The sequence below is a fragment of the Loxodonta africana genome, chromosome 3, assembly GCF_030014295.1.
Source record: "Loxodonta africana isolate mLoxAfr1 chromosome 3, mLoxAfr1.hap2, whole genome shotgun sequence".
NCBI lineage: Eukaryota > Metazoa > Chordata > Mammalia > Proboscidea > Elephantidae > Loxodonta > Loxodonta africana.
In genome coordinates, this window is record NC_087344.1 from 8,308,530 (window position 1) to 8,335,863 (window position 27,334).

Consider the following 27,334-nt stretch of genomic DNA (forward strand, 5'->3'; position numbering starts at 1 on the left):
ATGGGGCCGTTTGGGCTGCAGCCACAGCTGCCTCAAAATCTCCTTACCCCTGGGGGTGGGTCAGGGCCTGTGGGAGTGTAAGGGCAGGTGTCAAATGAGGGGTGTGCACTGGGTCTACCCTCAGGCCACAGGGGGCTGACAAGAGTGGGCACAGACCTCCCTTGCCCTGCAGCAGAATGTCCAAGGAGGAGAAGCTCTCAGGTTGAGGCTGTGGGGACCATCCCACCCCTAGAGCCCACACAGTGCCGCCTGCATAGAATGCCTTATCTCCCTTACTTAGGGACAGGAAGGGCATATCCTTGGAGACAGCACATCCCCAAGGCTCCAGCAAAGCCTCACTGAGGGCAGAGGGCATGAGAAGCAGCCTGGGGAGGGCTAGGGGCCAGGGGGTGGCTTCCTTTTAAAACTTGATTTGAATCATTTCTGCATGCATTTACTCACTCACGGTTTCTATACCCTTTCTGTGCGTTGTGTAAGTTGGTCTGTTCCCCGTGAAGCCACTGTGTGGGGAATTTGGCCATGCCTGAAAGCTCAGGCAGGCTCTGAGGGCTTAAGCTCTGTGGGGCCAGTCGTGGTTATGGCGTGTCCCCAAAAGGACAGCCCCATGGGAGAAAGCCCTGTTGATCTGCTCCTGTAAAGATTTAAAAAAAAAAAAAAAAAAAATTTTTTTTTTTTTTAAAGATTACAGCCTAGGAAACCCTATGGGGCAGTTCTGCTCTATCACATGAGGTCACTATGAGTCAAAAATCAACTCAATGGCACCCAACAAAAACTGCAAGACGTTCAGGTCACTATGTCAGGGAATCCAGGCAGTACCATTTGCAAAGCCTCTTGATGTGACTGTGTGCTCGCATGGGGAGTGACCCTCTGTAGGTCAATGGCACTGTCTCTTTCTTCTGTAGACAGCGCTCGTTTCAGTTGGGTGTGACCTGGAAAAGAGGATCATCGTTCAGAAGTAAGCGCATTGATACTGGAGGAGGGGGCAGTGCGGGGTGTGCAGATGGGATGGGACTGGGTGATGGGTGCATAGATGGGTATCTTCGATTATTCTGTCTGCATTTGTATATGTTCAACATTTCCGTAATGAAAAGGTAAATAATTAGTAACAATAGTGTGAGTTTGAGTTTATGGCGTGTTGGTTTCCCTTCCTTTCTTATTTTGGTGATATTCCCATTTTGTTTCCTCTTCCCTAATTGTGTTCTCATTCTATTTCTTCCTTTTAGTCCTCTAATTTCTTATTTTGATGAAAATTGCTGAGGGTTTTTTTGTTTTGTTTTTAATGTCTTGCTTAAAATTTTGAAAAATTTGCCCCTAGCATTCATAGCCATCCTAGAGAATGGAGCCATTGGAATCCAAGAAAAAAAGAAGTTGCCATCCTTTTCCTCAGGCAGTGGCGTGCTGGTGTAACAACCGGCTCGGAGTCTTCTGTCCCGATTCTGATGGCAGGGCGGGAAAGCAGGTGGGCTTAGGGCAGGCGTCCTCCAAATCACAGTCCCAGTGGGCGGCCAAGAAGCAGCAGGTGCCCTGACAACAGGGAGTGACAAGACACCCCTCAGAGAAGGCCCGAGTGGGTGGCGAGAGGCAGCTGTGGGGCCAGGACCCAAGGACCATGGGATGGGCCCTGGGAAGAAGATGCCCTCTTTGGGTTGGGTTAGTTTGGGTTAGGCTGGACTGAGCTGACTTTGGTTGGGTTGATTTCACGCTACCAACGCAATAAGTCAACCAGCTCTCAAAATTCCTCAAGATTTAACAGTCGGCTCTCAGGAGCTAGTCGGATCCAGGGCAAGAACACACCCAGATGCTGATCCTACCAGTGTTCATTTCCCAGGATGGGAAAGCTTTGTTGAATTAATAAATTATATATAGAAAAATGTACAAGAAAGGTTTTTAAAACAAGATGCAAATCTTTTGCCATAGAGTCGGGAGGATATTTGCCCACATATCTAACCAGCAAGAGATTTGTATCCAGAATTTATAATTTCCACAAATCAATGTCAGGTGGCTGGGTGGGATAAACGGTTCAGCGCTTGACTACTAGCCAAAAGGTTGGCGAACTGAACTCGCCCAGAGGGGCCTCAGAAGGCAGGCGCGAAGATCTGCTTCCAAAGGCTCTGCCTTGAAAACCCTGTGGAGGAGCTCTACTGTGTCACGTGGGGTCGCCATGAGTCGGAATTAACTTGATGGCAACGAACAACAACACAGATCAATAAGGAAAAAAGATGACCTAGTAGGGGAAAAAATGGGCAAAAGGCTCCAACAGGCAAAGGAAGGGAGGGAAGGAGAGAGGGAGGGAGGAAGAAAGGAAGGAAACTCTGTCCCCATTAAGTAGTAAGTCCGTACTCCCGAGTAACTCCTTCTTCCCTCAATCCCTGTAACCACTAACCTACTTTCTGCCTCTATGCCTTTGCCTATTCTAAATATTTTGTGTGAGTGGGATCACACAATATTTGTCCTTCTGCATCTGACCTATTTCACTTAGCATGTTTTCAAGTTCATCTGTATGGTAGCATGTATCAGAACTTCATTTCTCTTTATGTTGTTGGTGGTAGGTGCTATTGAGTCAGTTCCGACCCTGTGTACAACGGAATGAAACACTGCCTGGTCCTGTGCCATCCTCACAATCGTTGTTAGGCTTGAGCCCATTGTTGCATCCATTGTGTAAATCCACCTCCTTTAGGGTCTTCCTCTTTTTCGATGACCCTCTACTTTACCAAGCATGATGTCCTTCTCTAGGGACTGGTCCCTCCTGATACCATATCCAAAGCACGTGAGACAGAGTCTCACCATGCTAACTTCTAAGGAGCATTCTGGCTGTACTTCTTCCAAGATGGATTTGTTCATTCTTCTGGCGGCCCATATCCTTCACCAATACCATAATTCAAAGGCATCTATTCTTCTTCAGTCTTCCGTTTTCATTGTCCAGCTTTCACATGCATATGAAGCTTTTCCATCATCTCTTTCCAGAGATGTAGTCGATTTGATTGCTGTGTATTCCATCTGGTGAGGTCCACCTGTATTAAAAACCTGTATAGTCACCATTTATGTTGGTGAAAGAAGGTATTTGCAATGAAGAAATCTTTGGTCTTGAAAAATTCTGTTATTTAATTTCCAGAGTCTTTTCTACCACTAAGGCCATATTTTCCAACTACCAATCCTTCTTTGTTTCCAGCTTTCACATTCCAATCGCCAGTAATTATCAATGCATCTTGATTGCATGTTTGGTCAGTTTCAGACTGCAGAAGTTGGTAAAGATCTTCAACTTCTTCATCTCTGGCCTTAGTAGTTGATGTGTAAATTTGAATAATAGTCATATTAACTGGTCATCTTTGTAGGTGTATGGATATTATCGTATCACTGACAGCGTTATACTTCAGGATAGATCTTGAAATGTTCTTTTTGAGGATGAATGCAACGCCATTCCTCTTCAAGTTGTCATTCCCAGCGTAGTAAACTATATGATTGTCTGATTGAAAATGGCCAGTACCAGTGCATTTAAGCTCGCTAGTGTTTAGGATATCGATGTTTATGTGTTCTATTTCATTTTTGATGATTTCCAGTTTTCCTAGATTCATACTTCGTAATTCCACCTTCCGATTATTAATAGATGTTTGCAGCTGCTTCTTCTCATTTTGGGTCATGCCACTTCAGCAAACGAAGGTCCTGAAAGCTTGACTCCATTCATATCACTAAGGTCGACTCTATTTTGAGGAGGCAGCTCTTTCCCAGTCGTCCTGAATGCCTTCCAACCTAAGGGCCTGATCTTAATGGCACTACCTCAGATAATTTGCCACTGTTACCACATTCTGTTGTACGAGTGGACCACGTCGTGTTGACCCATCATCTGTTGGTGGACACTGTCCACCTTTTGGCCATTGTGCAGTCAACATTAGTGTACAGGTCTCTGTTTGAGCTGGTGTCTTCTTTTCCATCATCAAAGTCATACCTGATAGTTGCAAACCTCAAGCAGTGCACAGGTGTGTAAGGTAGGGCGGGAAAGCACCTCCACCCCCTGGAATGGTATCTTCATTCCGTGTCTTCATCTGGCATCCTCCAAGCATTGTAGGCTTGATTTGCCTGTGCACACTTTTCCTCTTTCTTTCATCACAATGGAAGCGGGATCATATAGGCATTTGGATTGACTCCCTCCCCATCCTTAACCCTCTACTGCGGACCTCTTCCTAAATGGCTCTGCCTACCACCACCACACCCTTTTAACAGCTGCACTGTGTTCCTCCATGTGGCCGGTGAGCTGCCCTTGCCTTCTGCCAGTCCCCAAACCCAAAACCCATTGACCTTGAGTCAATTCCAACTCATAGCGACCCTATAGGACAAAGTAGAACTGCCCCATAGGGCTTCCAAGGCTGTAATCTTTATGGAAGCAGACTGCCACACCTTTCTCCCAAAGAGGAGCTGGTGGCTGGTGGGTTCGGATTGCTCACCTTTGGGTTAGTAGATGAGCACTTAACGACTGCATCACCAGGGCTCCTTGTCCCAGTCCCCTGTTGAGGGACATTTGTGGCTGGCACTGAACTGCAGGGACCTGTGGCCTTGGGCGTGCCCTACCAGTGTCGGAAGGTATGTGAAAGAAACTTCCAGGGGCCAACGTTTGGGTCCAAGGCTCCTGCCAAAACACCCTCCCAGATGGCAGGACTAGCTTCCCTCCTATGGCAGTGGGGAGGATGGGCAGAGGGGCGCAATGCCAGAGCTGGGGTTGAGGTTTGTCCATCTTCCCAATCTTTACTCCTGTGACTTGCAAGGGGCTCTGGTTTCCAGTTCTCTGTGTGATGGACTGAATTGTGTCCCCCCAAAATATGTGTTATAAATCCTAACCCCGATACATGTGGAGAGGAGCCTTGGAAAAGATTACAGCCTTGGAAACCCTATGGGGCAGTTCTACCCTGTCCCATAGGGTCACTATAAGTCGAAATCAACTATAATGCAACTGGTTTGGTTTTTTTGGTTTTATACCTACGGGCGCAACCCCATCTGAGGATAGGATTTTCTTTGTTACATTAATGTGGTCCTATCAGTGTAGGACGGGCCTTAAACCAACCACTTTGGAGATATGAAAGGAGCAGATTAGGCACAGATGGGGGTAGATAGATGAAAATCTTCAAGGAACCGAGGAGCAGCTGCTGAAAGAGACAAGGTCCTTCCCCCAGTGCCAGCAGAGAGAGAAAGCCTTCCCCTAGAGCCAGCACCCTGAATTCAGGCTTCTAGCCTTGCTAATTCTCGTGGACTGTGAGAAAATACATTTCTGTTTGTTAAAGCCTTCCCCTTGTGGTATTTCTATTATAGCAGTGCTAGAGAGAGAACTAAGACACTCTGGTTCCCTGTGGGGCTTACCATTTCTCACAATCTCTTGTTGCCCACAGTGACGTCTCTGCCTGCTCCAAAGGCATCCTGGACCCCGTGATCTTGCAGGACAATTACAACTACATCATCGAGAAGTGAGCCCGGGCCACCCCTGACCCCCACATAGGCACGACCCAAGGGGAGGGAATGCCCTTGAAGAATCGAGAATTGCTTCAAAACTGCCACCTGGCCAAGAGAGAAAGTATGAAGGGCGTGGAGGTGGCAGAGCCCACAGCAGGGGGGCCCAAGTGTGACTCCCCAGTTACAGAGAGAAGATACAGCGTTGTGGACAGCCGACATCTCAGCCACCTCATGGGTGCTGACCTTATCTGCCTTAGTCAAGGTTCCCTAGAGAAACAGAACCAGTGATATCTGTGTGTGTGTGTGTGTGTGTGTATAGTTGGCGTTAGTTGCCATTGAGTCGGCTCCAGCTCCAGTGATTATATATGTAACACAATGAAACGTCGCCCAGTCCTGTGCCATCTTCATGATCGTTGTCATGTTCGAGTCCATTGGATAATATTTGTTGGGATCCACAGAGTTTTCATTGACTGATTTTCGAACATCAATCACCAGGCCTTTTCTCCTAGTCTGTCTTAGCCCGGAAGCTCTGCTGAAACCTGTCCGCCACAGGTGACCCTGCCAGTATTTGAAATACCGATGATATAGCTTCCAACATCACAGCAACACGAGAGCCACCACAGTACAGCAAACTGATAGACGGGGCTGGGATATAGGATACATATGAGAGAGAGTGAGAGATTGATTGATTGATTAAGGAATTGACTCCTACCGTTGTGAGGCCTGGTGAGTCCAAGATCCGTAGGTCAGGGGATGGGAAATGTGAAGGAGTTGTGGCACCATGTGTGGAGGCAGAACACACCCTAGGGAAACTCCCTTTTGGCCCTTTGGGCCTTCAGCTGACTGAATGAGGCCCACCCACATCGTGGGGGGCAGCCTGCTTTACTCAAGGCCAGCTGATGTAATCACATGCTATTGTTGGGTGCCATCCAGTGGATTCCGACTCATGGTGACCCCCTGTGACAAAGTAGAACTGCCCCATAAGAGTTCCCAAGGCTGTCATCTTTACGGAAGCAGACCGCCAGGTCTTTCTCCTGCAGAGCAGCTGGTGGGTTCGAGCCAAGTGCGTGACCATTGAGCTACCAGGGCTCCTTTGTTGTCGTTAGGTGCTGTCGAGTCTGCTCTGACTCATAGTGACCCCGTGTACAACAGAACAGAACACTGCCCAGTCCTGCGTCATCCTCATAATCATTATTATGCTTGAGCCCGTTGTTGCAGCCATTGTGTCCGTCCATCTCATTGAGGGTCTTTCTCTTTTAAAGATTTCCTTTAATCACACATAACGACTTTATAAACGAATGTAGAATAGTCTTTGGCTGAAGGCACCAGAGTTGGACAAGGTGACGCAAAATATACCACCACTCCCTCTCTCCTTCCCACTCTCCTGCAGGGAGGCCTACGATCCCAACTTCCTGGGCCAGAAGGCCACCAAGGACCTGAAGGTGCTGTACAAATACGATAAGCTGGGCTGCCCTCGCCTGGTCTACTATGACACCCCGTGGAAGCCTGTGGTGGAACTGTAAGACCTAGCAGGGTACAGTGTGGGGGGGGGGCACGGTGTGGCCGTGGCAGGGCCCTGTGTCCCACATCCTGGGTCCCCTCGTCAAGGGGCCTCCTCCTGGCTCTTCGGTCTCCCCATTGCCCTCAGGATAAAGCTCCCTTTCCACCCCTTGCTCCGCACCCCAGCCCCAATGGCCTCCCCCAGGCCTTCGCCAGGCCAGGCCCTCCTCCTGGAATGTAGTTCCTGCTTGTTCCCTCTCAGCACAGTCAGCCCCTTTCCTTCCAGACATGACCCATGTCCTTGGGTCTGCTGTATCATCACAACATCCCCCTGCCCCAAGTGTAATTTATTCTTTCTTTTTTTAATCATATTTTATTGTGTTTTCGGTGAAAGTGTACACAGCAAATTAGATTCCTGTTTAACAATTTCTACACAAGTTGTTCAGAGACGTTGGTGACATTCATCACAATGTGTGGACATTCTCATTAATTCCATTCTGGTTGTCCCATTTCCATTAATCTAGTTTCTCTTGCCCCCTTACATTCTCATCTTTCCTTTAGAGTCATTGCTGACTGTTTGGTCTCTTGGAGGTGATTTTTTATAGAAGCGCAATATTCACGGGTGATATTCTTTACTTTATGAGCCAGTCTGTTGTGTAGCTAAAAGGTGACCTCAAGGGAAAATATCTATTCGAGGTTTAAAGAGTATCTCAGGGAGGTAGTCTCAGGGAGTCCTACAGTCTCAACCTGTCCACTAAGTCTGGACATTCTAAGAATCTGAGCTCTGTTGTCACTTTCTATCAGGCCCTGTGTGTAATTTCTACTTCAACCTGGGTGATGAGTTGAGAACCCTGTGCTGCCTTGACCTTGGTCTCCACGGGGTCTGGGCCACAGCTGCCTTGACCCCATTCTAGTCGCAGACCCATGCTGACCCGTAGAACTTTCTGTGATAACAGAAATTTTCCACCCGCCGTCCGATCTGGGAGCCATGAGTTCCCTGTGGCTGCCGAGCCCAGTGTGGCCAGTGCTGGCTGAGGAGCCGGGTTACTCTTTCGTTTCATTGTGTTAATTGAAATAACCTCATGAGGCCGCTGGCTGCGCTCAGTGCCGGGCCTATTGGCCCTAAATGGTTGTTGGCTGACAGTGACAGCATGGGATGGGCTGACACGTGTAAACAGGTTCATTAAACCTCACACTTTGCATCAGGCAAACCTGCAAAAGACCTTTTTCAAGTGTTAAAAAGCAAAGATGTTACTTTGAGGACTAAGGTGCGCCTGACCCAAGCCATGGTGTTTTCAATCACCTCATATGTGTGTGAGAGCTGGGCAATGAATGAGGAAGACCAAAGAAGAATTGATGCCTTTGAATTGTGGTGTTGGTGAAGAATATTGAATCCACTGTTATCTCCTAAATCACTCATATGAATTTATGGTGTTGGCTACTTAGTCATGGTGTCCCTAGGAGTGAAACAGAAGAAATTTACTAAATATTTACTTGATCTGTACAAGCAGAAGAATTCTAGGTCAAGTGAACAGCAGTCTAACTCGAATCACCAGAATAGAGAATTACAGCCCCTCAGTCAATTCCCAGACTTGAGCAAGTTGAAAGACCCATAATCCCTTGAATGAAGGGGAAGCCAGCTCCCCTCAAGGAAGGACCTCACTACGCTACCAAAAATATATACTGTTAACCTTTCTCCCAGCCTTCCCCAGAGGAATCTATGGCCTTTTACGAGAGTGACTGTCCCTTGGGGAAAAGGAAATAATCAGACTTTTTAGGGATTACTGGATACTTGCTCTGAACTGACACTAATTCTAGGAGACCCAAAATGTCACTATGGCCCACCAGTCAGATGGGGACATATGGAGGTCAGATTTTTTTTTTAATAATTTTTATTGTGCTTTAAGTGAAAGTTTACAAATCAAGTCAGTCTGTCACATATAAGCTTATATACACCTTACTCCATACTCCCACTTACTCTCCCCCTAATGAGTCAACCTGCTCCCTCCTTTCAGTCTCTCCTTTTGTGACAATATTGCCAGTTTCTAACCCTCTCTACCCTCCTATCTTCCCTCCAGACAAGAGATGCCAACACAGTCTCAAGTGTCCACCTGATACAAGTTGCTCACTCTTCATCACCATCTCTCTCCAACCCATTGTCCAGTCCTGTCTGATGAGGTGTCTTCAGGAATGGTTCCTGTCCTGGGCCAACAGAAGGTTTGGGGACCATGCCCGCCGGGATTCCTCTAGTCTCAGTCAGACCATTAAGCCTGGTCTTTTTATGAGAATTTGGGGTCTGCATCCCACTGATCATCTGCTCCCTCAGGGATTCTCTGTTGTGCTCCCTGTCAGGGCAGTCATCGGTTATGGCCGGGCACCATCTAGTTCTTCTGGTCTCAGGATGGAGGTCAGATTTTTAATGGAGTCTTAGCTCATGTCCATCTGACAGTAGGTCCAGTGGATCTCCAAGTCCATCCTGTAGTGATTTCCCCAGTTCCAGAATGCATAATTGGAATAGATATACTCAGCAACTGGCAGAACCCCTACATTGGATCCCTGACAAGTGGAGTAAGGGCTATTATGGTAGAAAAAGCCAAGTGGAAGCCATTAGAACTGCCCCTACCTAGGAAAATAGTAAACCAAAATCAATACTGCATTCCTGGAGGGATTGCAGAGATTACTGCCACCATCAAGGCCTTGAAGGATGCAGGGGTGGTGATTCCCACCACATCCCTATTCAACTCATCTATTTGGCCTGTGCAAAAACAAGATGGAGCTTGGAGAATGAAAATGTGTTAGAGAAAACTTAACCAGATGGAGACTCCAATTGCAGCTGCTGTTCCAGATGTAGTTTCATTGCTTGAGCAAATTAATCCATCTCCTGGTATCTGGTATGCAGCTACTGATTTGCCGAATGCTTTTTCTCCATACCTGTTTTGAAGGGCCACCAGAAGCAGTTTGCCTTCAGCTGGCAAGGCCAGCAATACACCTTCAGTTGCCTACCTCAGAACTACATCAGCTCTACAGCCCTGTGTCATAACTTAGTCTGCAGGGATCTTGATCACCTTTCCCTTCCACAAGACATCACACTGGTCCATTACATTGATGACATTAGACTGATTGGACATAGTAAGGAAGAACTGCCAACGACTCTGGACTTACTGGTAAAACATTTGCATGCTAGAGGGTGGGAAATTAATCCAACAAAAATTCAGGCACCTTCCACCTCAGTGAAATTTCTAGGAGTTCAGTGGTGTGGGGCATGTTGAGATATTCCTTCTAAAGTGAAGGGAAGTTATTGCATCTGGCCCCTTCCACAACTAAAAAGGAGGCACAATGCCCAGTGGCACCTCTTTGGATTTTGGAGGCAACATATCCCTCATTTGGGTGTGCTACTTCGACCTATTTATCAAGTGGCTCAAAAAGCTGCTAGTTTTGAGTGGGGCCCAGACCAAGAGAAGGCTCTGCAACAGGTTCAGGCTGCTGTGCGAGCCGCCCTGCCACGTGATCTTGCTGATCCATTGGAGCTTGAAGTGCCACTGGCAGATAGGGATGCCGTTTGGAGTCTTTGGCAGGCCCCTATTGGTGAATTACAATGTAGGCCCTTAGGATTTTGGAGCAAAGCCCTGCCTTCTTCTGCAGATAACTACTCTCCTGAGAAACAGCTTTTGGCTTGTTACTGGGCTTTAGTAGGGACTGGATGCTTAACCATGGGCCACCAAGTCACCATGCAACTGGAGCTTCCCATCATGAACCGGGTGTTGTCTGACACACAGAGCCATAAAGTTGGACATGCACAGCAGCACTCCATCATTAAATGGAGATGGTATATACAAGATCAGGCCTGAGCAGGACCTAAAGGCACGAGTAAGTTGCATGAGGAAGTGGCCCAAATACTCATGGTCTCCCCTCCTGTCACATTACCTTCCATCTCCCAGTCTGCACCTATGGCCTCATGGGGAGTTCCTTATGATCAGATGACTGAGGAAGAGAAAACTCGTGCCTGGTTTACAGATGGTTCTGCACGATGTGCAGGCACTACTGTAAAGTGGACAGCAGCAGCACTACAGCCCCTTTCTTGAACCTCCCTGAAGGACAGCAGTGAAGGGAAGTCCTTCCAGTTGGCAGAACGTAGAGCAGTGCATCTGGTTGTTCACTTTGCCTGGAAGGAGAAATGGCCAGATTTGTGAATGTAGACTGATTCACGGGCTGTGGCCAATGATTTGGCTGACTGCTCAGGGACTTGGAAGGAACATGGTTAGAAAATTGGAGAAAAGGAGGTATGGGGAAGAGGTATGTGGATAGCCCTCTCTGAATGGGCCAAAGAAGTGAAGATATTTGTGTTTTGTGTGAATGCTCACCAAATGGTGACCACAGCAGAGGAAGATTTTAACAATCAAGTGGGTAGGATGACTCATTTTTTGGAAACCAGTTATCCTCTTTCCCTAGCCACTCCCATCATTGCTTAATGAGTGGCCATGGTGGTAGGGATGGAGGTTATGCATGGGCTCAACAATATGGACTTCCACTTGCCAAGGCCGACTTGGCTACAGCCACTGCTGAGTGCCCAATCTGCCAGCAACAGAAACGAGCACTGAGTCCCCGATATGCCACCATTCCTCAAGGTGTTCAGCCAGCAATCTGTTGGCAGGTTGATTATATTGGGCCACTTCCATTATGGAAAGGGCAGCCTTTTGTTTGTACTGGAATAGATACTTACTGTGTATATGGATTTGCCTTCCCAGAACACAACACCTCTGCCAAAACTACCATCCATGGACTTATAGAATGCCTCATCCACTGTCATGGTATCCCACACAACATTGCCTCAGATCAAGAGACTCACTTCACAGCAAATGAAATGTGGCAATGGGTCCATGCTTGTGGAATTCACTGGTCTTACCATGTTACCCATCATCCTGAAGAAGCTGGCTTGATAAAATGATGGAATGGCCTTCTAAAGACACAGTTACGGTGCCAGCTAGGTGGCAGTACCTTGCAGGGTTGGAGCAATGATCTCCAGGAGGCTGGATATGCTCTAAACTAGCATCCAATAGGAAACCCTGGTGGGGTAGTCGTTAAGTGCTATGGCTTCTAACCAAAGGGTCAGCAGTTCGAATCCACCAGGCGTTCCTTGTAAACCCTACAGGGCAGTTCTACTCTGTCCTATAGGGCTGCTATGAGTCGGAATCGACTCAACGGCACTGGGTTTGGTTTTTGGTTTTTAGCATCCAGTATATGGTGCTGTTTCTCCCATTGCCAGGATTCATGGGTCCAGGAATCAAGGGGTGGAAATGGAAGTTGCATCACTCACTATTACTCCTAGTGACCCACTGGCAAATATTTTGCTTTCTGTCCCTGCAACCTTGTGCTCTGCAGGTCTAGAGGTCTTAATTCTAAAAAGAGAATGTGCCCACTTGGAGACACATCACTGATTCCATTTGAACTGGAAGTTAAGAATGTCACCTGGTCACTTCGGCCTCCTTATGCCTCTGGATCAACAGGCAAAGAAGGGAGTTACCACATGGGCTGGTGTGATTGATCCTGATTACCAAGAGGAAATCAGATTGATATGACATAATGGAGGTAAAGAACAGCATGTCTGGAATGCAGGAGATCCCTCGGGGCGTCTCTTAGTACTACCATGCCATGTGATTAAAGTCAATGAAAACTACAGCAACCCAATTCCAACATGACTAACAATGGCTGAGACCCTTCAAGAATGAAGGCTTGGGTTACCCCACCAGGCAAAAAAACATGACCAGCCGAGATGCTTGCTGACAGCAAAGGGATTACAAACGGATGGTAGAAGAATGTAGTTCTAAATACCAGTTACAACCACATGACCAGTTGCAGAAATGAAGGCTGTAACTGTTACGAGCATTTCTTCCTTGTATGTGTGCATCACATATTCTTGTTTTCTTCACCTATGAAATATAAGATGTAAACAGGGCTAGTGCATTTTCAATTGTACACATGTTAGTTGTATCATGTTAGGCAGAAGTATGACTTTATAATTGTCTTTATTCAGAGATTACGTATGGTTTAAGGAGATATGTACAAGTGCCAAGGTGACAAGGTGTGGACTGTGATGGTAAAGGCTGTGTGTCAACTTGGTTGGGCCGTGATCCTCAGTGGTTTGACAGTTATGATATAGTTTGGCAGCCATAATGATATAATCACCTCCATGATGGGATCTGATATACAGTGATCACCTCCATGATGGGATCTGCTGTCAGTAACCACTCAGTTGAAAGGGAGTTTCCTTGGGGTGTGGCCTATATCCAATATAGGTGGACTTTCTTTTTTTAATTGGGCTTTATGGGAAGGTTTACAGAGCAAATTACTTTCTTGTTAAACAATTAATACACATTTTGTTTTCTGGCATTGGTTGTGAACCCTGCAATACGTTAACACTCTCTACTTCTCAACCTTGGGTTCACCACTTCCATTGTTCCTTTCCATTGTTTCTTTGCCCCTCCTGCCTTCTCATCCTTGCACCTGGGCTGGTGTGCCCATTTAGTCTCATATACATGGTTGAGCTACATTTTATTTTTTGTCTTATGGGCCTGTCTAATCTTTGGCTGAAGGGTAAACCTCAGGAGTGACTTCAGTTCTGAATTAAAAGGGCTTCTAGGGGCCGTACTCTTGGGGTTTCTCCACTCTTTGTCAGACCAGCAAGTCTGGTCTTCTTTCTTGAGTTAGAATTTTGTTCTACATTTTTCTCCAGCTCTGTCCAGGACCGTCTATTGTGATTCCTGTCAGAGCTGTCAGTGGTAGCCAGGCATCATCTAGTTGTGCTGGACTCAGTCTGGTAGAGCTGTGGTATTTGAGTTCCGTTATAGGTGGAGCTTCTGGCAAGGCTCTCTGGCTATTGCTTGCTCTGGATCAGGCAGCTGGCTCCTGTTCATCAGACCTCTGGTCCTTGGGACTTGAGCTAGCAGCTTACCTGCCATTCTTGGGATTTGTCAGCCTCCACGGTCTGGATCTTGGGTTCGCCAGCCCCTGCAACTATGTGAGTGGCGAAAAGCCTCCGACCTGACCCACAGATTTGGAACTTTCCAGCCTCTACAACCACGTAAGCCATTTCCTTGATCTTTCTCTTTCTGCACATACTTTACTGGTTTTGCTTCTCTAGAGAATCCAGCCTAAGACAAATACCAATTAAGATGTTTCAACAAACGGATGCAACACTGGAAGCGTTCATTCATCTATGCCAAGAATTTTAAAGATAGGTACCTGGCCAAGTGCCTGGAAGATATCCATATTTGTGCCCATTCTGAAGAAAGGTCATCCAACAGAATGCGGAAATTATGGAACAATATCATTAATATCACACACAGTTCAAAAATGGTTGCAGCAGTACATGAACAAGGAACTGCCAGGAATTCAGGCCAGATTCAGAAGAGAATGTGGAACGAGGGATATCATTGCTGATGTCAGATGGATCTTGGATGAAAGCAGAGAATACCAAAAAGATGTTTACCTGTGTTTTATTGATTACACAAAGACATTCAACTCTGTGGATCGTGATAAATTATGGATAACATCGCGAAGAATGGGAATTCCAGAACACTTAATTGTGCTCATGAGGAACCTGTACCTGGACCAAGAGGCAGACGTTCAAACAGAACAAGTGGATACTCTGTGCTTTAAAATCAGAAAAGGTGTGCATCAGCGTTGTATCCTTTTACCATACTTGTTCATTCTGTATGCAGAGCAAATAATCTGAGAAGCTGGACTGTATGAAGACGAACGGGGCGTCAGGATTGGAGGAAGACTCATTAACAACCTGCGTTATGCAGATGACACAAGCTTGCTTGCTGAAAGTGAAGAGGACTTGAAGCACTTACTAGTGAAGATCAGAGACCACAACCTTCAGTATGGATTACACCTCAACATAAAAATCCTTACAACTGGACTAATAAGCAATGTCATGATAAACAGAAAAGCTTGAAGTTGTCAACGATTTCCTTTTTCTTGGATCCGCAATCAACACCCATGGAAGCAGCAGTCAGGAAATCAGCCGATGCATTGCACTGGGCAAATCTGCTGCAAAAGACCTCTTTAAATTGTTAAAAAGCAGCGATGTGACCTTGAGGACTAAGGTGGGCCTGACCCAAGCTGTGGTGTTTTCATTCGCCTCATGTGTATTCGAAAGCTGGACGGTGAATAAGGAAGGCCAAAGAAGAATTGATTCCTTTGAATTATGGTGTTGGCAAAGAATACTGAATATACCATGGACTGTCAGAAGAATGAACAAATCTGTCTTGGAAGAAGTATGGCCAGAATGCTCCGGTAGAAGCGAGGATAGCAAGACTTCATCTCACATGCTTTGGACAAGTGACAAGTTATCAGGAGGGACCAGTCCCTGGAGAAGGACACCATGCCTGATAAACTAGAGGGTCAGCCCAAAAGAGGAAAACCCTTAAAGAAATAGATTGACACAGCAGCTGCAACAATGGGCTCGAACATAGCAACAATTGTGAAGATGGTGCGGGATGGGGCAACGTGTCTGTTGTGCATAGGGTCACTATAAGTTGGAATCGACTCAATAGCACTTAACAACAGCAATTGACAGCCCTAAATGTATACCCTTCCAATATTTGCAGACATCCTCAGAGAAATGGGAAAGGGTAGATGTGACTTCTTTATTATGCTTTAGGTGAAAGTTTACAAACAGTCCCTCATACAAAAAGTTACACACACCTTGTTATATACTCCTAGCTGCTCTCCCCCGAATGAAACAGCACACTCCTCCTGTCCACCCTGTATTTCCTGTGTCCATTCAACCAGCTTCTTTCCCCCTCTGCCTTCTCATCTCGCCACCAGACAGGAGCTGCCCACATAGTTTCATGTGTCTACTTGAGCCAAGAAGCTCAATCCTCACCAGTATCATTGTCTATCTTGTAGTCTAGTTCAATCCCTATCTGGAGAGTTGGCCACAGGAATGGTTCCAATCTTGGACTAACAGAGGGTCTGGGAACCATTACCGTCAGGGTCCCTCCAGTCTCAGTCAGACCATTAAGCCTGGTCTTTTTATGAGAATATGAGATCTGCATCCCACTGCTCTCCTGCTCCATCAGGGATTCTCTGTTGTGTTCCCTGTCAGGGCAGTGATTGGTGGTAGCCGGGCACCATCTAGTTCTTCTGGTCTCGGGCTGATGGAGTCTCTGGTTTATGTGGCCCTTTCTGTCTCTTCGGCACATCTTTGCCATGTGTCTTTGGTGTTCTTCATTCTCCTTTGCTCCAGGTAGGCTGAGACAAATTGATGCATCTTAGATGGCTGCTTGCTAGCATTTAAAAAACGACCCCAGATGCCTCTCACCAAAGTGGGATGCAGAACGTTTTCTTAATACATTTTGTTACGCCAGTTGACCTAAATGTCCCCCAAAACCATGGACCCAGACCCCTGTCCCTGCTACTGTGGCCTTCACAGCATTTGGTTGTATTCAGGAAACTTCTTTGCTTTTGGTTTAGTCCAGTTGTGCTGACTTTCGCTGTGTTGTATATTGCCCTTCCCTTCACCTAAAATAATTCTTGTCTACTATCTAGTGAAAATCTCTCTCCCTTCCTCCCCACCCTCATAACCACCAGCAAATGTTTTCTCTGTGTTTAAACTTTATCTAGAGTTCTTATAACAGTGGTCTCATCCAATATTTGTCCTTTTGCAACTAATTTCATTCAGCGTAATGCCTTCCAGATTCCTCCATGTTATGGGGACCTTGGTTGCTTCCATCTTTTTGGTATTGTAAACAGTGCTGCAATGAACATGGGTGTGCATATATCTGTTCATGTGAAGGCTCTTATTTCTCTAGGATATATTCCAAGGATTGGAATTGCTGGATCATATGGTAGCTCTATTTCCGGCTTTTTAAGGAAGCGCCAAATTGATTTCCAAAGTGGTTGTACCATTTTACATTCTCACCAGCAGGGTATAAGTGTTCCAGTCTCTCCACAACCTCTCCAACATGGATTATTTTGTGTTTTTTGGATTAATGCCGCCTTGTTGGAGTGAGATGGAATCTCATTGTAGTTTTGATTTGCATTTCTCTAATGGCTAATGATTGTGAGCATTTCCTCATGTATCTGTTAGCCACCTGAATGTCTTCTTTAGTGAAGTGTCTGTTCATATCCTTTGCCCATTTTTTAATTGGGTAATTTGTCTTTTTGTTGTTGAGTTTTTGCAGTATCATGTAGATTTTAGAGATCAGACACTGATTGGAAATGTCGTAGCTAAAAACTTTTTCCCAGTCTGTAGGTAATCTTTTTACTTCTTTGGTGAAGTCTTTGGATGAGCACAGGTGTTTGATTTTTAGGAGCTCCCAGTTATCTAATTTCTCTTCTGGTGTTTGTACATTGTTAGTAATGTTTTGTATACTGTTTATGCCATGTATTAGGGCTCCTATTTTTTTCTTCCATGATCCTTATTGTTTTAGGTTTTATATTTAGGTTTTTGATCCATTTTGAGTTAGTTTTTGTGCATGGTGTGAGATATGGGTTTTGTTTCATTTTTTTTGCAGATGGTTATCCAATTATGCTAGCACCATTTTGTTAAAGAGACTGTCTTTTCCCCCATTTAACTGCATTTGGGCCTTGGTCAAATACCAGCTTCTCATATATAGATGGATTTATGTCTGGATTTTCTATTCTGTTCCATTGGTCTATGTATCTGTTGTTGTCCCAGTGCCAGGCTGTTTTGACTACTGTAGTGGTATAATATGTTCTGAAATCGGGTAGTTTGTTCTTCTTTTTCAGTAACGCTTTACTTATTCAGGGCCTCTTTCCCTTCCGTAAGAAGTTGGTGATTTGTTTCTCCATCTCATTAAAAAATGTCACTGGTATTTGGATCAGGATTGCATTGTATCTATAGATAATTTTGAGTAGAATAGACATTTTTACAATGTTGAGTCTTCCTATCCATGAGCAAGGTATGTTTTTCCACTTACGTAGGTCTTTTGGTTTCTTCCAGTAGTGTCTTATAGTTTTCTTTGTGTAGGTCTTTTACGTCTCTGGTTAGATTTATTCCTAAGTATTTTATCTTCTTGGGGGCTACTGTAAATGGTATTGATTTGGTAATTTCCTCTTCACCGTTCTCTTTGTTGGTGTAGAGGAATCCAACTGATTTATGTATGTTTATCTTGTATCCTGATACTCTGCTGAACTCTTCTATTTCAATAGTTTTCTTGAGGATTCTTGAGGTTTTTCTGTGTAAAAGATCATATCGTCTTCAAACAGAGACACTTTTACTTCTTCTTTGCCAATTTGGATGCCCTTTATTTCTTTATCTGGCCTAATAGCTCTGGCTAGGACCTCTAGCACAATGTTGAATAAGAGTGGTGATAAAGGGCATCCTTGTCTGCTTCCTGTTCTCAATGGGAATGCTTTCAGTCTCCGTTTAGGATGATGTTGGCTGTTGGCTTTATATAAATGCCCTTTATTATGTTGAGGAATTTCCCTTCTATTCCTATTTTGCTGAGAGTTTTTATCATGAATGGGTGTTGGAGTTTGTCAGAGGCCTTTCCTGCATCAATTGATAAAATCATGGGTTCTTGTCTTTTGTTTTATTTATGTGATGGATTACATTGATTGTTTTTCTAATGTTGAACCGTCCCTGCATACCTGGTATGACTCCCACTTGGTCATGGTGAATTATTTTTTTTGATATGTTGTTGGATTCTACTGGCTAGAATTTTGCTGAGGATTTTTGCATCTAAGTTCATGAGGGATATTGGTCTGTAGTTTTCTCTTTTTGTGGTGTCTTTGCCTGGTTTTGGTGTCAGGGTTATACTGGCTTCATAGAATGAGTTTGGGAGTATTCCTTCCTTTTCTATGCTCTGAAATACCTTTAGTAGTAGTGGCATTAACTCTTCTCTGAAGGTTTGGTAGAATTCTCAAGTGAAGCCGTCAGGGCCAGGGTTTTTTTTTGGGGGGGGGGGAAGTTTTTAAATAACGTTTTCAATCTCTTTTGTTATGGGTTTATTTGGTTATTCTACCTCTGTTTGTGTTAGTTTAGGTAGGTGGTGTATTTCTAGAAATTCGTCCATTTCCTCTAGGTTTTCAAATTTGTTAGATTACAATTTTTCATAGTATTCTGTTATGGTTCTTCTAATTTCAGTTGGGTCTGTTGTGATATCGCCCATCTCATTTCTTATTCGGCTTATTTGCTTCGTCTCCTGTTTTTCTTTTGTGAGTCTGGCCAATGGTTTATCAATTTTGTTAATCTTTTCAGAGAACTAGGTTTTGGTCTTGTTAACTCTTTCAATTGTTTTTCTGTTCTCTTTTTCACTTAATTCTGCTCTCATTTTTATTATTTGCCGACTTCTGGTGCCCGAGGGTTTCTTTTGTTGCTCTGTTTCTATTTGTTGAAGTTGTAGGGATAATTCTTTGATTTTGGCCCCTTTCTTCTTTTTGGATGTGTGCATTTATTGCTATAAATTCACCTCTGAACACTGCTTTAGCTATGTCCCAAAGGTTCTGATAGGAAGTGTTTACCTTCTCATTTGATTCTATGAATTTCTTCATTCTGTCCTTTACGTCTTCTATAATCCAATCGTTTTTGAGCAAAGTGTTGTTCAGTTTCCATGTGTTTGATTTCTTTTCCCTGTTTTTTTCTGTTGTTGATTTCTACTTTTATGAGTTTATGGTCAGAGAAGATGCTTTATAATATTTTGATGTTTTGGATTCTGTTAAGGCTTGCTTTGGGCCTAATATGTGCTCTATTCTAGGGAATGTTCCTTGTGCACTGGAAGAAAGTATACTTGTCTGCTCTTGGGTGGAGCGTTCTGTACGTGGCTACAAGGTCAAATTGGTTGGTTGTGGCATTTAGATCATTGGTGTCTTTATTGAGCTTCTTGCTGGATGTTCTCCTCTTCACTAAAAGTGGTGTGTTGAAGTCTCCTACTATTACTGTGGAGCTGTCTATCTCACTTTTCAGTGCTGTTAGTGTTTGTTTTATGTATCTTGAAGCCCTGTCATCAGGTGTATAAATATTATAATGTGGTAATATACTCCTGGTATATTGTCCCTTTAATCATTATATAGTGTCCTTCCTTATCCTTTGTGATGGATTTAACTTTGAAGTCTGTTTCGTCAGAAATTAGCATTGCCACTCCTGCCATTTTTTGATTGTTGTTTGCTTGATATATTTTTTCCATCCTTTGAGTTTTAGTTTGTTTGCGTCATTAAGTCCAAGGTGTGTCTCTTGTAGGCATTATATAGACGGATCGTGTCTTTTTTTTTTTTTTTTTTAATCTATTCTGCAACTCTCTCTTTATTGGTGCATCTAGTCCATTTATATTCAGCATGACTATGGATAGGGATGAGGTTAGTGCTGTCACTTTTTGTGTGTTGCTCACAGTTCCTTTTTTCCCTTTAATTTTTTGTGCTGAGTAGTTTTTCTTTGTAAATGGTGTTTTCCTTTTTTTTCATTGTTGTTGATTTTGTTTTTGCTGAGTCTTTATGTTTTTCTTGTATTTTATTTTGATGTGTAGGATTCTTAGTCTCCTTTGTGGTTACCCTATTATTTATCCCTATTTTTCTAAGTTTAAATCAAACTTTTATCTCCCTTTGTCACCTTGACTTCCTCTCCATATGAAAGATTGATGACTACTTAGTCCCTCTTTATTGATTTAATGTTGTTGTTGTCATCTTTTACATTATGACATTGCTGTTTCCCTGTTTTGAGCATTTTTTAAATCTTGGTTTATTTTGTGATTTCCCTGTTTGGGTTGCTATCTGGTTGCTCTGTTCTGTGTTCTAGTGTTGGGTTGAGATCTGGTATTATTGATTTTCTAACCAGAGAATTCCTTTTAGTATTTCTTGTAGTTTTGGTTTGGTTTTTTGCAGATTCCCTAAACTTCTGTTTATCTGGAAATATCCTAATTTCACCTTCATATTTGAGAGACAGTTTTGCTGGATATGTGATTCTCTGCTGGCAATTTTTTTCCTTCAGTGCTTTATATAACTCATCCCATTCCCTTCTTGCCTGCATGGTTTCTGCAGAGTAGTAGAGCTTGTTCTTATTGACTGTCCTTTGTAGGTGACTTTTTATTTATCCCTAGCCACTCTTAAAATTTTCTCTTTATCTTTGGTTTTGGCAAGCTTGATTATAATATGTCTTGGTGACTTTAAGATGTACCTTATGTGGAGCTCAATGAGCATCTTGGATAGATATCTTCTCATCTTTCATGATATCAGGGAGGTTTTCTGCCAACAAACCTTCAATAATTCTCTCTGTATTTTCTGTTATCCCTCCCTGTTCTGATACTCCAATCACTGGTAGATTATTTCTCTTGATAAAGTCCCACATGATTCATAGGGTTTCTTCACTTTTTAAAATTATTTTGTCTGGTTTTTCTTCAAATATATTGTTGCTAAGTGTTTTATCTTCAATCTGGCTAATTCTGACTTCCATTTCCTCAGTTCTGCTCTGCTGACTTTCTACTGAGTTGTCTAATTCTGAAATTTTATTGTTAATCTTTTGAGTTTCTGATTGCTGTCTCTCTGTGGATTCTTGCAGCCTATTAAGTTTTTCATTATGTTCTTGAATAATCTTAATTTCCTTGACTGCTTTATCTGTGTGCTCCTTGGCTTGCTCTGTGTTTTGCCTGATTTCCTTCCTGATCTCTTGAAGAGTTCTGTATCTTAATCTTTTGTATTCTGCATCTGGTAATTCCAGGAATACGTCTTTATCCGGAAGATTCCTTGATTCTTTGTTTTGGGGGTTTGTTGCAGCAATCATGGTGTGCTTCCTTATGTGATTTGATATTGACCCTTGTCTCCAAGCCATCTATAAGTTATTGTATTAATTTATTTTATGTTTGCTCCCTGTGTCCTAGCTTCTTGCTTTGTTTTGTTTTGATATGCCCAAATAGGCTACTAGAGTGAGCTCACTTGATTACTGGAGCCTTTGAAGCACTAATGTCCTGTTATCCAATGGCTAGAGCTGCTACCAGGTACATGAGCCTAGGAGTCCTTTCACTATTCTTGTATAGATTCAGCTCAAGTGTCCAGGTAGTCGGTCACCTAGTGTGTGGTGCAGGCTCTCACCTACAGTCTTAGACGTGCAGTGGTGATTGGTGTATGCACAGTTTCTGGTGCAGCAGGGGGTTGGTGTGACGGTTTTTATTCATTCATTCATTTATTAGCAATATTATTTGGTCACCTAACATTGTGTTGGTTCCTTCCAGCCTCTGCCCACATGGCCCTTTATCACAGAGGCCTTTGGGGACCACCCCATATAAAATACACAGTGCCTACCACTCCATTGCCCTCCACCTGTCCGCCCACCTGGTCCAGGTGCCAGTCGTCCCTCTCCCTTCACTGGAGGTTCAGCCCTTGGAGGGCTGGTCCTTTGCCTTGCTCGCTGGTGCCCCCTGCCATGACAGTGGCTCAATAACAAGTCTGGGCTGTGATTGAGGTACTCCTGGGCTGGTCTCCACAGCTTCACTCTGTACACACGTGTATCTCAGGTGGAGAAGTGGAGAGTTCCAGGAGGTGGTCAATGCCCAGTATGTCTTGCTGGAGGTGAACGGGCTGTTCACGTACACGTACTCCCTGACGGCCGGCACTGCACTCTGCAAATCGCAACCACAGAACTGGACCACCATCATGGCGGATGCTGGCTATCACAGGCCCTTCTCCTGGGACAGAGAGGTGACATTTGCTCTTTGCTTACTTCCAACCAGATGGCAATGGCTGGTCATGCCCAGGTCACAGGGGTAGGGCGGGAATGGGACTCTGCAGGGCAGTGCGCCTTAGTATTGGAGTTAGCTGACCAGCTCCTCTGGGACTGTCTTCCAAGGGAATTGGCCAAATGATCAAAGACGTCTGTACCAAGGTGGTCACCTGGCATTGCTGATATTGGCAAAATTCTGAAACGTCCAAATGCCCATTACTAAAAAAAAAAAAAAAAAAAAACCCAGTGGCTGTCATTTCCAACTCATGGCAACCCTATGTATGTCAGAGTAGAACTGTGCTCCACAAAACAAAAAGTGGGTCCCCAGGCCTTTCTTCTGAGGTGCCTCTGGGTGGACTTGAACTGCTAACCTTTCGATTAGCAGCCCGGCGATGAAACTACTTGGACCACCCAGAGAGGGACTCCACCCTTTACAAAAAGACCAATTAAATTCACAGCCTGTTTTGCTTGGCGAGTGTTTCTGTAAATCAGATCAGTTCATACCGATCGGCAAATAAGGGCACGATGCCGGTATAATGAAGAAATCCTGTCCAGTCCCGCGTGCGTTTTCTCTCCAGTCAGAGCCGCATACCGTCAAGTGCGGGAACTGGGCCAAAGCCGCCAGCAGGCGGCGCTCACTCCCTGCGCCTGACGGCCGCGCCCACCTGCAAGCTCGCCTGGGTGTTTCCGTTTGCTGGGCAGCTAGGTCCCTCCTTTCACCCACTTCCCTCAAGTGAGTTTGATCGTTTTTGTTGTTGGTACTGGCAGTATGCATTTTTTCTTTTTTTATTGTGGTGAAAATATACACAAGAAACCAATGCACCAGTTCAGCAATTTCCGCAGGTAAAAGTCAGTGATAGTTCATTACATTCTTTAGGTTGTGCATCCTTGGTCGCTATCCTTTTCTGAATTATTCCACCATCGTTAGAATGAGCCCAATGCCCCCTGAGCAAAGACCTCCCCTCCCGCCTCCCTCCCACCTCTGGGAACCACTAATAAAATCTTTGGTTTCTATACTTTGGTCTGATTGAGCCCTGGTGGCACAGTGGTTAAGCGCTCGGCTGCTAACCAAAAGATCAGCGGTTTGAGCCCACCAGCCGCTCCACAGGAGAAATATGTGCCAGCCTGCTTTTGAAAACCCCATGGAGCAGTTCTACTCTGTCCTGTAGGGTTGCTATGAGTCGGAATTGACTTGACTGCATTTTTTTTTATATATATACTTTGGTCTCCTTCACCTGTCTTGAGCCTCAGTTTCCTTATCGTATAGTGGGGAATGAATGGATCAAGTGGGTCTGCCTGGTTCAGAAGCCAGTATTTGGTATTACTGGGAGTGGCGACCTTACAAAATCACTCACTGGGCAGACTGGAAGGTCTGGCTCGAAGCTGATCTCAGGGAATGACCCCAGAACTGACCACAGGGAGCTGCCACCTCCACCAAGATCAGGAAGGTTGGGGGCTCGGAAGGCCCCCTGGGTCTATTAAGATCCAGGGCACCCACCTCCCTGCCTCCCTGCCTGCGATCATGCCTGGGGGCAGCACCAGTGGAAGCCCGCAGGAAGGGGCCCCCACATCATTGCCACCTTCCAATTTTCTGAGTGTGTGTAGTTGATGCTGCGTGGTTCACATTAGATTCATAGCCGCAAGGGAGTCTGGGAGGCAGAGTTATGAGGTTGCCAGCCTCCAGTTCAGGAAGGAGCACTCAGAGGAGGCTAAGCATCCAGTGCACGGTCTCCTCCTCAGAGACCACAGGCCTGCTCACCCATGGGGGCTTGACGAGAGGTGGGGTGGTGTGGGCTGTGCGGTGGGTGAAGAGTGTCTGTGAGCCTTGGCCAGGGGAGGGCCTGGGGCCAGCAGGCATGTGTGCCTGAGGGCCTCTGTCCTCCTCTCCAGAACTATGTGAGCTGCCACGAGCCCAACAATGGCTCCCCTTTGAGGTGGCCAGATGTCCCGTATCAGATCTTGGGTGGCCCAACGAACAACAAGGTCATTTTTGACCAAAGGAATGGAATCTACGTCTTCCTGCTTTCCATTGTGGACCCCTACTACAGGTGAGGGGGCGGGGACTTCCCTGGGTCAGGGGTACCTGGTGAAAGGCTGGCTGTCCTGGGGCAGGTCACATGTGGGAGGACACACTTTCCCCCCTCCCCTCAGGGGGATGTGGCTCAAGCGGAGTCCCGCCAGCAGTCCAGACTGTCCCAGGGAAGAGTGGCATTTCAAGTCCTGGTGACATCTGTCCACTCACTGAGTAAATACTCAGCTTTGCTGTGGGCCAGAGCCTGTGCTGGGTGCTGGGGGGCAGCGGGGGCGAGCAGCCACGTCCCTGCCCTCACGTGCTGCAGGCAGCCGCTCCTGCCACCCCTGACTGCTGATATGCCAACAGTGGCATGCCACAGCCAGCTCAAACCGGTGATTAAATATCCAGAAAGTTTGTTCCAGTTGACTTCACGCTGGTATCTTGAGATCAGCCATGATGGCACCATTTACACCAGGGCAAGTGGCACACACAGCAAAGCAGGCCTTCCTCCCCAGCCCCCCTAGCTGGCTGTTCACCTTTCCAGCACGCTGTGTGATGGGAAGGGTTTGGAAGCCACCTCTCAGAGTGCTGGCCCAGACCCTTAACATCTTCCAGGGTGTGCGGGGGGCAGCGAGGGCACCGTGAAACGGCACCCTTCCCTTGCCTTAAGCATTTGTCTGCCATCGTCTATCCCCTCCCAGCAGGGATGTATAAAATCCCTCCTAGCAAAGCATGTGGGCACCCTGCCTGCCCTGGAGGCCTCAGGCTTGGACTAGGACTAGCTCTGGGATGACCCCAGGTGGAAGGTCCTGGGGACGGGGCGTCCAGAGGAGAGGGGACTGTGAGACTCAGCCCTCCCACCCCCACCATGCTCCTCCCCCGTATTGTGGTCCCGGCAGCACCCCGTGAGGTCTCTACGCCCCAGTGCCTTTCCCACAGAGTTCCCTGTCCCGCTCCACCCCCATCCACTGCCCGTGTCACTGGTACTCTGGGCTCCTGTCCGAGGCCACATGTGGTTCCTTGTCATGGCCCCCCTTCCATTGCGTTGTAACGGTTTATTGAGGGGCACAAATGGTTAACGAGCTGGCTGCTAACTGAAAGGCCGGAGGTTCAAGTCCACCCAGAGATGCCTAGGAAGAAAGCCCTGGTGATCTATTTCTGAAAAACCAGCCACTGAAAACCCTACGGCACACGGTTCTGCTCTGACACACGTGGGGCCGCCGCGAGTCTGAGCCACAGGTTCTGGTGTCGCCCCGTCTGACCCCCTGACTCCGCCACCCTCGAGTGGTCGGCAACTGGTTTTTTTTTTCCTACCACCTTTGGACTGAGCCTGGGGAGGTGGGTCTTGTCCCCAGAGGAGGAGACCACAGAAGGCCTGGAAAAAAAAATAACTGGTGCCAAACCCCACAAAGAGACGGGCAGAGCCAGGAGCAGTAGACTTTGGGGAGCACAGCCGGACGTAAAGGGAACGGGCTGTCCCCAGCCCCTCACGTGGGCTGGAACAACTTTGCGGGGATGAAGGGAGGGACTGGAGAGGCGCTGCGGAAAGGCCCGTCCCCACCCGCCTGTCCCCGCAGCTACTGCCACCTGGAGACCACCTTCAGCATCTACGTGCACGGTGCCTTCCCGCCCACCGTCATCCCCACCGAGCTCTCCATCGTCCTGCTCACCCTGAGCATGCTGCTTGCCCTGTGGCTGGTCCACGCCATCCCCAAGTGCCACACGCCGAGATGAGCCGCAGGCCGCGGGGCTCCGGGCCACCCTGCTCAGGAGCTGCGGGGAGCGCGGCTCGTGGTTTCCGGACAGTCGCCGAGCGCATAGCCAGTCGGGGACAGGGGAGACTCGGGGCTGAGGACCCCCGGGAAATAGCTCAGCTTCTCACAAAGGTAATGTGTCAGAGTCCTGATAGTCATTTTAAAATAAAGTGTTAGAGAAATAGCAGGTGTCGGCGGCTGATGAGCCTCTGGAAGCCCTGAGTGGTCCAAATGATGAACACTCTCGGCTGCAAACCAAAAGGTTGCAGGTTCAATTCCAACCAGAGGCACCTCGGAAGAAAGACCAGGGGATCAGCGTTTGAAAAGTCAGCCACTAAACAGGAAGTTTAAGTCAATGAGAGTGAAACAACCAAAACAGAAATATCGAGAATGCTGACACGTGAAGGATGTAACCAGTGTCACTGACTGGTATGCCTAGAAACGGTGAAATTGGAGCAGGTTTTGCTGTGTATATTTTCACCAAAAAGAGGATAAAATATTAATTAAAAAAAATCAGACACTGGAAACCTTATGAAGCACGGTTCTATCCTGACATGGTGTCACTCCACAGTAACTGGACTCCACACCCTGGACAACAGTGGGAACTGAGACGGTTCCTTTCAGGGCACGCCCCCCCCACCTCTTCCCCAAGACACCCCAGTCCAGCCTCCTGCCCAGCTAGCTCCTCACTGGAACCGTCCCCCGGGCTCATGGGAGCTCGGGAAAGGCTTGGTGCCTTCATTCCAGAGCCAGGTATCAGAAAAGCATTTACTAATTAGGCCAGGGGTGGGGAGGGTCCTGAGAGGTACTTGTTCAGCTGAGTAACTTGCTCACAGAGGTAAAAGCTTCCCTGCACCTCGTGTCTTTGCTGTGGAGAAGAGTGACTTGGGGTGTAATTAGAAGGCCATTTCTCTCTGATCACCTGTTGTTGTTAGCTGCCATCAGCCCCCC

General features: G+C 46.2%; 1 protein-coding gene across 1 annotated transcript in view; it reads left to right on the top strand.

Moving 5' to 3' along the window:
• Window positions 1-26,363, top strand: part of CATSPERD (cation channel sperm associated auxiliary subunit delta) — a 73,582-nt gene extending 47,219 nt beyond the window's left edge. Inside the window, exons 14-19 of the mRNA XM_064279818.1 lie at window positions 903-955; window positions 5,376-5,450; window positions 6,827-6,955; window positions 22,410-22,593; window positions 24,506-24,663; window positions 26,207-26,363. Coding sequence (XP_064135888.1) covers window positions 903-955; window positions 5,376-5,450; window positions 6,827-6,955; window positions 22,410-22,593; window positions 24,506-24,663; window positions 26,207-26,363 — 756 coding nt within the window. The remainder of the gene's footprint in view (window positions 1-902; window positions 956-5,375; window positions 5,451-6,826; window positions 6,956-22,409; window positions 22,594-24,505; window positions 24,664-26,206) is intronic.
• Window positions 26,364-27,334: the final 971 nt, after the last annotated feature.